Raw genomic sequence first — 10093 nt, 5'->3', positions numbered from 1 at the left:
TAAAAATATAATATATAAATAATTTTTTTAATTTTTATTATATCGTTACTATGATTGTTTGATTTATTTTAATAGCTTAAAATTAAACAAATATAATTATAATACACACTTATTTTTATCAAATCTTTATTATTCAAAATCATTAATTGTCATATATACTTTAGTCACATTAGGCAATTCCGTAATCTTATTTAAGGAAATAATAAATCACATTAATAATGTATATATTGTGGTTTAATAAAAAACTTATTATATATTTAAATGGACCAACCTATTTCTCTAAGGATTCTAAGAATCATTCTAGTAATGACACGTTGCTACAAAAAAATGTTGCAATGCTTCTCAAATAATATATAGGGGATAGGATAAGTGATATTTAATACACTAACATGCATGGGTCCGGACTTATAAGAGCACTAACATGGGAAACAACTAGGGTATTTTGCGTAGTAAATGTATTTATTTTTCCTTCTTGTCAATTATCAATGTTTATTTATGGCTTAAACTTAATTACTTAACTAAGCTAGTTGATCATAACACTTCAATGATATGAGAAAAGTCGACGACCACAAGATATACGTTGCAGTTTTTTTTTGTACAATTGAATTTAATTAAAAATTTAAGTGAACTAAAACGATGGTTGCATCAAATTTCAGCAAAAATAATCAAAGTTACAAGTTCGAGTTTCGATCAATGAGAGGGAACTAAAAACATGCTTTGGATTTTGGCTAGAAAAGATTCTGGACTCTGAACCAAAAGTCCCTCTAAGTTTTCTCTAAATAATAAATGTGCATTTCCACACAAAAATTAGGGTCTACTTAACTAGGTCTAATTAATTAAACTAAAATTGTTCTGTATAATCTTTTAGATCATCAAATGTTTAGTTTATTCATCATTTGGAATCAGATTCTGACTAAACTACATTATCCTAAAATAGTTTAAGATGTGTTTTTTTCTTCAATTTATGCATTTAAACCAAACTAAAAAAAAGATTTTGAATAATATTACCCCATTTCATATTTTCAGCTTTGATATATATAACCAGTTGATTGGTATACACCAGATCTTCAAATAAAAAGTAAAATCTACAAAAATAAATAATCAAAGGGGGTGGTCTTAACGGTACAGGTCAGAAGTCCCACGTGCACTTGGGGGGATCTCGACGACGCCTTTCTCTTTCTCTTACAAACTCTCTCATCTCATCTCACTCACAAACAAGTAAACTCTCTCTCTTTCTCAAAAGAAGCTAAAAGCTCAGTTTCTCCTTCATTACACACATAAACAGAGAAACAAGAGAGGACTCAACGAGTTTGGTTTTCTTCATCATCGTTGTTTAATCTTCTTGTAATGGTGGAACACAAAGATCAAGACATGGGAGAAGGGATGCAATGCATAACACATCCTTACACAAAAAACCCTGGTGGTATCTGCCCCTTATGTCTCCAAGAAAAGCTCGGTAAGCTTGTCACTTCCTCTTTCCCTCTCCCTAAACCAAACCACCTCTCTTCTCCCAAATCTTCCTCCTCTCCTTCTTCCAACACCTCTCTTGCTCTATCCCTCTCATCTGGAAGCAACGGAAGAGACAATAACAACAACAACAACCTCCCGTTTGTAATTGCCAAGAAGAAGAGTATGCTCGCAGCTTCTTCATCCTCTTCAGCTAATCTTATCTACAAGAGAAGCAAGTCAACGGCTGCTTCATACGGTGAGGGTTTCAACCAGAGGAAGCGAAGTGGGTTCTGGTCCTTTCTTCATCTCTACTCTTCCAAACACCAAACCACCAAAAAAGTTAGCCATTCTTCTAAGCCAAGAAACCAGATAACAGCAGAGACACCCAAGAGGGTTGTTGGTGGAGGAGGTATTGATATGATAGTGGAGGAAGAAGATGAGAGTACTAACAACAAAGTTGTTGTAGAAACGCCAACAAACAGTGTTGGCAGTGGTAGTGGTGGTGGTGGATCTTCTTTTGGGAGGAAAGTGTTGAGGTCTAGATCTGTAGGATGTGGAAGCAGAAGCTTCTCTGGAGACTTCTTTGAGAGGATCTCTAATGGGTTTGGAGATTGCGCACTGAGAAGGATTGAGTCACAGAGAGAATCCACAAAGGTTATTAGTAATGGTGGTGGTGGTGGTGAAGCAGCTGATGATGCCATGAGTGAAATGGTTAAATGTGGTGGTATCTTTGGTGGGTTTATGATTATGACATCATCAGCATCATCAACCGTTGTTCATCATAAGATGGCGAATAGAAGCTGGGGATGGGCTTTTGCTAGTCCAATGAGAGCCAAGACTAATAGTCATAGAGATCGTACTATTACAGAGTCTTCAACTACTGACAAGAACACATCTCCAAACTTGGACTCAGTTCCTTCCTTGGTTGCTATGAAAAGCTAAAAGAGATAAATTATAAAGTACTTTTAATCTCTATATAATATCATATTTCATTCATGTGTTTAGTTAGTTATTTGGACATTGGTTCGATCTTTTGAGTACAACTAGTAATGTAATGTCACACTATTTTCTATTTCATGCTATGTTCATCTTCATACTCACAAAAGCTTGAAACCTTTAGGAGGATACAATTTCTGTTTGGTCTTGTTTTTTCTATGATTATGTTCTTATTAATGGATCATTATTACCTAATAAACATTAAACAATGTCGAATTTTGTCTTGTAGTACTATTATATTTGTTAGGCCTAATATTTGTATCAAAAGATTCAAAACCCACTTGAAAAGCAGTCAACAGGTTTTAGGGTTCTGAGTATTAAATGAGTGGAATCAAAAGGCCACATGCTTTTGCACATGCATTATGATTCCAACACTCACTAGTTTTATCTTCTTATTTTGTTTTGGAGCCCCACAAATTACAAGTTAAGACATGCAACAACAACAAGAAGTCAACAACATCTACAACACTATCATCAATTTAGTTAGATCACCAACCAGCTAATCTGTATATAACATCACACTAAATGCAAAGCCAACATGTAGTTTGCTGGCCGACCAAAACCACAAGTTTGTAAGGTGGGGGGAAACATTGAAATGTCTATATATAGTGACATCACAAAGCTGTTAGGAATATTAACATTAACAAATTCATATTTGATAATGAGATGATATAATTAATAAGTGGGATTTTTTTCAGACATAACAGCAGTGTTGTGATATCATTAACAAATTCAGATTGAATAATCAGATGATGTAATGTGTGTGGAAGTGATGGTCCGGGACAATGACATCAAAAGTGGTCCACGAGGGTGAAAAATATAAAGACGAACAATTCTGCAGAGTGACAGAAGGGAAAAAGGCTGCCTTCTGACTAAACTCTGTTCATATAAATTATTTTTGATATATATTCAATTTTTGTTTGTTCTTCATGGGGACCCAAATTTGTACTTGTCATACATAATCCAAAAACCTGCAGAAAAATAGATACTTCAGACGTGACCATGTGAATACGATCAATTTCCCGCTGTGAAATATTTATGAAGCATCTTTTGGTACTTTTATTACATCAAAATGTAGTAGAACCCATTAAGATCTTAATAACTATTACTCTATTAGTCCTTGCATTTGACATTTTTGGTTACTAGAAAGTAAACAAATGTCATTGCATTCTGGAGTTTCCGTTGAGGCAGTATCAGCGAACGCACTGTTTAGTGTATATAATAGTTTTTTCTTCTTGTTGCTTTTCAGCCAAGTATGTCTTTTGTTTTTGACATGTTCTGAAGCAGGTACTTGATTGTTTGACTATCACGTAACTTCTTAACATTGATGTATACGTATTTTTTGGTTGCAAAAGTTGGAATGGAGCAAGCATGCTTGATGTTCATACTATGCCATGTAATACATGTACAAGTATCACACTAAGGTTAGAAACATTGATTCTAAGTAATAAGTTTGGTGAGAGTAATAAGCTTTGATATCTTTATTCAACCACATTATTTTAATTTTTAATTTTTAATTTAGAAAATTTTAAAATATCAAATTCAATGCATTTAATAGTGAAAATTTGTAAAAAAAGAAGAAGATAGAATAGTGAGAAAAAAATCATTCAAATTTTCACTACCAACAGAGATAACAGTCATAACACAACCACATTGTTATCCTTTTCTGTATGTACACCAAAATATTTAAGAACACAACTAACTTAGTAACTCTCTCCAACACTATCTACATGAAAAACCTTTCAAAACTATTCTCTTTTCAAAAAAAAAAATCACTCAGCTCTCAGTTGCAGAATCTCCTTCGCTGTCCTAACCCGGAAGTATGCCATATGTTCCTGTGCAAAATCACGCAAACATCTTTAACATTCAGCACTCTTTAGTCTCTCTCTCACACGATAACAGTTTCTAAATAGAGTTTCCTTTGATTTTACCTCAGTGAAACAAAGATCCAGACCTCTGCTGTAGAAGTCCATGTACTTCAGCATAAACATTCCACAATCAAATCTGCAAAATACAGAGAAACAAGTCACACACAGCTAATGTGGATGTACGAACTAGTTAGAAAAGAATGATACCATACCCATTACTCTGCTCAGGAAGGTCCTGCACAAACTCTTGTCTCCATTGACTTACATCAACATCTACTTGATTCTTATCCTTAACTTCATCGGCAAAGTATCTAGCCTGACAAATGAAAAAAAACTACATAATCAGGCTCCATATGAGAAGATTAAAACATGTTTCATTTACTCAAATACTTACCAGCGCATCGAGGATTCTAGGCTCTCTTCCTTTGTACGAATCAAGATACTGGAATTTTCGTTCCTTTATATTAATAACAGCCAAAGTCCAGTGAATGTTCATATGTATAGGGATAAATATCTGTCCACAACAAAAACAAAGGTCTATTAGAGAGTGGAACATAGAGAAAATTCACACAAAAAGAAGTTTACCTTGTCACAATCTATAAGATGGTAACCCAACTTCTTCATTGAAGTCCATCTTCTGACTGCATTGTAGTTGTATCCAGTCCCCGAATTAACTAACTGAGGTATGAGTTAAAGTTATGTCTTCTCGTTAAAATTCATGAACATATATAGGAGACAAAGCCTTAAAACTCATATGTCAGAGGAATGTGTATATAACCTTGGTGAAGAAAAATGTATTGAAAAAATGACATTTGATAAACTTCTTTGGCTCTCTAGCTTCCCTTTCTTTCAGCAATACCAGATACAGATTAATCACCTACAAAGAACAAAGTTCAAGCTTTTAACTAAATCATAGAGGTTTCTAACTGGAAAAGAGTGAGGTTTAGAGCACAGTGACTAACCTCATCGTTCAGCCATTGACCTGGTTTAAGACACCTCAGTTTCTCCACAGTAATGTCAATATTTGAATTCTCATGTGAAACCAAGATGTTGCTGCAGCCAAAGAGACGTTCATAGCATTATATAACAAAAACATTATAAAGAAATCATTAGAGAAAGTAAACAGGAGACCAAACTGAACATTAGCTGAGAATGCATCCTTGACTGCTGTCAACTCTTCTTTGGAAAGTGGTTCAAATGGTTCACTCCGTCCATCCTAAAAAAAACAATTAAAAGAAACATAAACACACAAACTTAAGACACCAAAACTATAAAGAAGCCAAACCTGTACTGGTTCTTCGTCTTGTCTAAAAAAGGAACGCAAGCTTTGCAACAAACCACGACACCTTTCTCTCAAAAAATCACCAAAGCCTCTGGCTTTCAGTTTCGAAGTCCGGTTCTCAGCGCTCTTGAGAGCCTTTCTATACGCTTCAAAGCTACAAACATCAGTCACAGGGCGATTCAAACTTTTCTTATCAGCTTGAGGATCATCATCATCATCCACCACCATCAAGCTCCCATTTTCCACATTCAAACCATCTAAAGACACTTCCTTTTCACTCTCTTCTTCCATAGCCACAACGTTCTCAACAATCTCAACCTCGTCATCATCGGATATCACCTCCACGTAATCAACCTCGTCGTCGTCGTCGTCGTCGTCAACATCAATCACTTCTCTATCCATTCTACATTGCAAACGCAAATCAAGTGTGTTCCTTTCTAAGCTGTTACAGTTCCCATTGAGTAAAGCGTTACCAGAAACTTGTCCTACAGCGTTACGATTCTGTCTTGTGAAAGCAGAGAAACCGAACTTTCGGACAGGAGAAGGAGCGTGGACTTGTCTCCGCAGAGGAGATTTCAATTCTGGATAACGGTGGTGGTTTCCTGGTGGAGCCATCTCCTTAGACGACTGTGAGAAGAAGATGATGGGTAACTGCTCACAGTCACGCCGTTCATTCGTGTGAAGTGAACCAATTCGATCCTCGAGAATTGAAAAGGTCTCAAAAATCCCCAAACTCGGGAGCAAGCAATTTTCCCAAGTGTTCGTTATGGTTTTCTTACCCTCTGCCTCAGAAAGAGTATTATAGGGCTGGCTTCCGTTTCGGTCCAAATTGGTTTATAAATAATGTATTTTAATGTTATTTAGTTTTTTGAGCAAAATAATAAAAATGTTTTTAGTTTAACCGATTAAAATTGATTTACGAATTTTAAACTGACTTATATTTAATGTGATTCGAAATAATAAGTTACCTTAAACTGATTGCGAATAAACAAGAGTGATAATTTAATTTATATGTACACGCCAATTTATTATATAATAGTAATTGATTTCTTAGTTATTTAATATTATTATTTTATTATTTCATAATATGTAGAAAAATATAAAATAAATATAAAATATTTATTTTACAAAAGATGCAGATCTTAATCTAAGTATGTATCTCTTTAATTATTTTAAATCATAAGTATTTTTTAAATCTCAGGTCAAAACAAACAAACGAAATGAGAATAAACTTCAAAATCAATATTTATATCGAACAATAACCAAAATGAAAAAGAGAAAAATATTGAAGATAGATATGATTGATACGTAAACGTAAACTTCCCATAACCATAATTAATTTTTAAATTACTAAATGATGATATAATACCGAGCTGACATAGTTTCATTGTAATCAAATAGACCCGAGATTTTTCGACCTAAACGTTAGGTTCTTATGCGGTAAGTAATTTTTTGACTTTTTTTTTTAAATGAGATCAGCTCATCAATAAACAAATTATGTAATTAACAAAAAATTAAAAAAAATTATTTAAAGACCAACATATTAATTCAATCGAGAATATAAATGTATTTTTCTGTATAATATCTCTTATCCTACCTAGTTTAAACCTATTTACTGATCAAGAGCGATTTAAACCGATCTGTCTGCTCAAATTGGATTGAAAGAAAATATTTTTGGTTTTGAATAAAAATAACAACTAATGCTACAAAGACCAGACAATCTGTGTTTATGGTCACTCCAGTGTCTGTAATAATTTGGGTATATAAATCTGTTACAATCTTCACATGTCCTGAGGCTAGGTCTCGTAGAAGCGAAGCTCAATCATGAATTCTCTTTGTTTTGGTGAGTACCACGCGACAGCCTTGGCAGAAGCAAGCACTTGGAGAGCATACTCCACAGCAAACACTGTGTTGTGGATAGTCATAGGGTTAGATCCATTCTTCAGATCAATCCGAATTCCAGACTCAGCTCTTAAACTAAACGGTCCAACAATCTGCAACATATTCCATAAATCAAGTAGCTGAAAACTTATGAATCCTGAGATAGCAGGATAGTTAAAACTTCTTCTTACCTGTTGCTGCAGAGATACTGCTACTTCAGGGCAGATTCTCTGAAACGCTTCTAAACTAGGCTGCCGAGAATTCAAAAGCTCTTGTGCGACACTAGTGGCGCCGGAAAGGAACCTCAGACCATGAGGGAAGTCTAGTCTAGCGTGGAAACGGGTGAGATCAAAGAAGAGCTTCTGAAAGTTTCCATATTGAGCTGTGAGTGATGCACGTCCTAAGGCATCAGCCATGAATCCGGAGTTTACAGATGGTAAATGAAGAGAGAACCCTCCTACACCTTCAGAATCCTTCTCAAGTTTTGTTCTTATTGAATTTTCACCGAACGCTGCAGTCATCACACTACCTGTTGATTCAATGGAAGTTATCAGAAAGATCATCCTAATTAACAATGCTTCTGAAAATGAGTCTAAGAAACTTATCATACCGATGATCCCAGATACTGAGACATGAGGGCTACTGAGAAAGATGTCATAAGGCTTGCAGGCTTCTAGCTTCGGAGTGATACCCCTCCAGAGATCCATGTTGGCTCTATAAGAAACCGCGGATTTTAAAGACAAACCAGGAAGCAAAGAAGCTGGAGGAGGCGCTTCCACATCCACTTCCACATCATCATCACAATTAAACTTCTTGGGCCTTCCACTGTGATGATGCAAACATAAATGGTAACTTAAACCAGACTCAGCAGGAAGAGAAGCTAGATCAACAGCCATTGACAACGGCACATCCCAATATTCACCATCTTTATCCACATACAGTCCAGGCCAAACCGCTTCTGCTGTCAGAGTATGAAGCGGAAACTGAAAAAAAAACAATAGCAATCACTAAGTAAAATACAATCACATTGGGAAAATTTTGATAAGAGAGGAATTGCCTTGTGATTGAAGACAGCTTTAGCTCTTGGATTCTTGTTAGGATCACACTTGTAAGTATCATAGGTGAGAAGCAGAGTATCCTCCGGTGTTAACAACAGCTCAGAGCAGAAGCCTAACGCGTACAAAGACTTATCCTTTAACTGCTTGCCGAGTGTGCTTAACCGAGAAGCTGACCCTCGAACAAAAGCTTCAGTCTTTTTCACCTCCGACACGAATCTTTGAACATCGAACTGACCCAGAAGAGACACAAACCTAGTACATTACAAAACCAACATGATCGACACTATCAGGACAATAAAAATTGGATCTTTAGGAAGAGTGAAGCTTGAGGAAGTGTTACCAGTTGTTGGGGAAAGGGAAAGTGAGGACTTTTTGGAGAGAGAGGCCACCAGCGAGAGGGGAGAAGGAAGGGATGAGAGGTGTGGCCATGAAGCGGTGGAAGAACTCTGCTTGCTTTGGGCGAGAGAGACGAGTTCCTCTTGAGAGACCTAGTGGGAGAGGGTCGTTGGAAACGGCTCGTGCCGTGGCTTCGAGTGTTATGGGAGTTGACATGTCTAGCTCCCAGATGTCTCCCTCTCCGACCCATCTCAGTCTGTTCATCGCCGTCGATTTCTGCCGTCGCTCGGTTTCTAGCTGAACCTCGAGATTACCGAAGTTATTCGTTAATCTTTTGGTTCTGGATTGGCTCGGAAAACAGCCTGACGTTTTTAGGTTGCATAAGTAGAGTGTGTGCCGTTTTAATTCGGTGACAAATGTTGGTTTGCTTAATACAAATATTGCAATATAAACTTTATGCCAAAAAAAAAAAAAAAAAACTTTATGCCTATGTGTTATTTAATGGCTCGTTTTCGGGAAAAAGAAGTGAAAAGTTATATTCCATCTATTTCAATTTATATGTCGTTTAAGTAATATCTCACACATCTAAAAATATTTTAATTATCAAATTTTACTCTAATTTAATTATTAGAATTCTATAATATATATTTATTATTTTAATAAATTTAATTAATATTTCAAAAAATAAATCAATAAAAACATTTGGTTTAGAATCATAAAATAATTTTTATTATAACAAAAAAATTAGTTTACAGCAAAAAATAACTTGAAAGGGAAAGAGTATTTTATTGGTTGGTGGGGGTGTTTCGCATGGTTCCTCTAGGATTCCAACTTAGCCAGCCTTCTATAAAGAGAGAGCATGTGTCTTTGAACCCTAAACCATCAGACCTCACATTCACTCACATGCTTATATGCATCTTTAGACATACAGAAGCAAAACACATCTCTCTGTCTCTTAACGTTTTTCTTTTTCTAAAAGGATTTTATAATGGGAGGTTCTTGGCGTTTCTTGTTTGGCTTCTTCGGCAGCTTCAAGGCATGGTGGAGGAGAAGACAGGGATCAAACCCGGCAGGAACAGACGACGAGATGTATGGTGAAGATAGTGAAGGCAACTTCTATAATTGGTACGTTGTCGAACCAGCTATTAACCGGAAGTCCACTGATTTCATCAGAAGGTTCCACGAGACTCGTGACTGATTCCATCACTTTCTTATTCTTGTTC

The 10093-nt window shown here is 35.8% G+C and overlaps 3 protein-coding genes across 4 annotated transcripts; 1 reads left to right on the top strand and 2 right to left on the bottom strand.

The window, feature by feature from the left end:
- Positions 1–1023: 1023 nt before the first annotated feature.
- Positions 1024–2543, top strand: LOC106346105. Its single transcript, XM_013785358.3, has one exon. It carries the CDS (start codon positions 1348–1350, stop codon positions 2389–2391), a length of 1044 nt encoding a protein of 347 aa, XP_013640812.1. The 5' UTR covers positions 1024–1347; the 3' UTR covers positions 2392–2543.
- A 1491-nt stretch (positions 2544–4034) lies between these two features.
- On the bottom strand, positions 4035–6362 carry LOC106346103 (ubiquitin-like-specific protease 1A). Of its 2 annotated transcripts, none has more exons than XM_013785356.3 (9): positions 5599–6362; positions 5450–5529; positions 5276–5366; positions 5092–5190; positions 4899–4991; positions 4708–4827; positions 4526–4629; positions 4377–4449; positions 4035–4280 (listed from the first exon to the last, which is right to left on the bottom strand). In XM_013785356.3, exons 1-9 carry the CDS (start codon positions 6208–6210, stop codon positions 4218–4220), a joined length of 1335 nt encoding a protein of 444 aa, XP_013640810.2. In that variant the 5' UTR covers positions 6211–6362; the 3' UTR covers positions 4035–4217. The 2 variants fall into 2 exon arrangements, with proteins under 2 accessions (XP_013640810.2, XP_048630080.1); XM_048774123.1 differs by having other exon boundaries at positions 5605–6351.
- An 891-nt stretch (positions 6363–7253) lies between these two features.
- Positions 7254–9420, bottom strand: LOC125602528 (protein TRIGALACTOSYLDIACYLGLYCEROL 4, chloroplastic-like). Its single transcript, XM_048774122.1, has 5 exons — positions 8875–9420; positions 8534–8786; positions 8087–8459; positions 7668–8005; positions 7254–7589 (listed from the first exon to the last, which is right to left on the bottom strand). Exons 1-5 carry the CDS (start codon positions 9132–9134, stop codon positions 7392–7394), a joined length of 1422 nt encoding a protein of 473 aa, XP_048630079.1. The 5' UTR covers positions 9135–9420; the 3' UTR covers positions 7254–7391.
- Positions 9421–10093: the final 673 nt, after the last annotated feature.

This window comes from Brassica napus, unplaced genomic scaffold (assembly GCF_020379485.1).
Source record: "Brassica napus cultivar Da-Ae unplaced genomic scaffold, Da-Ae ScsIHWf_2889;HRSCAF=3673, whole genome shotgun sequence".
In the NCBI taxonomy this organism is placed as follows: Eukaryota; Viridiplantae; Streptophyta; class Magnoliopsida; order Brassicales; family Brassicaceae; genus Brassica; species Brassica napus.
The sequence above is the reverse complement of the archived record's forward strand: the minus strand, read 5'-3'. Positions and strand labels throughout refer to the sequence as shown.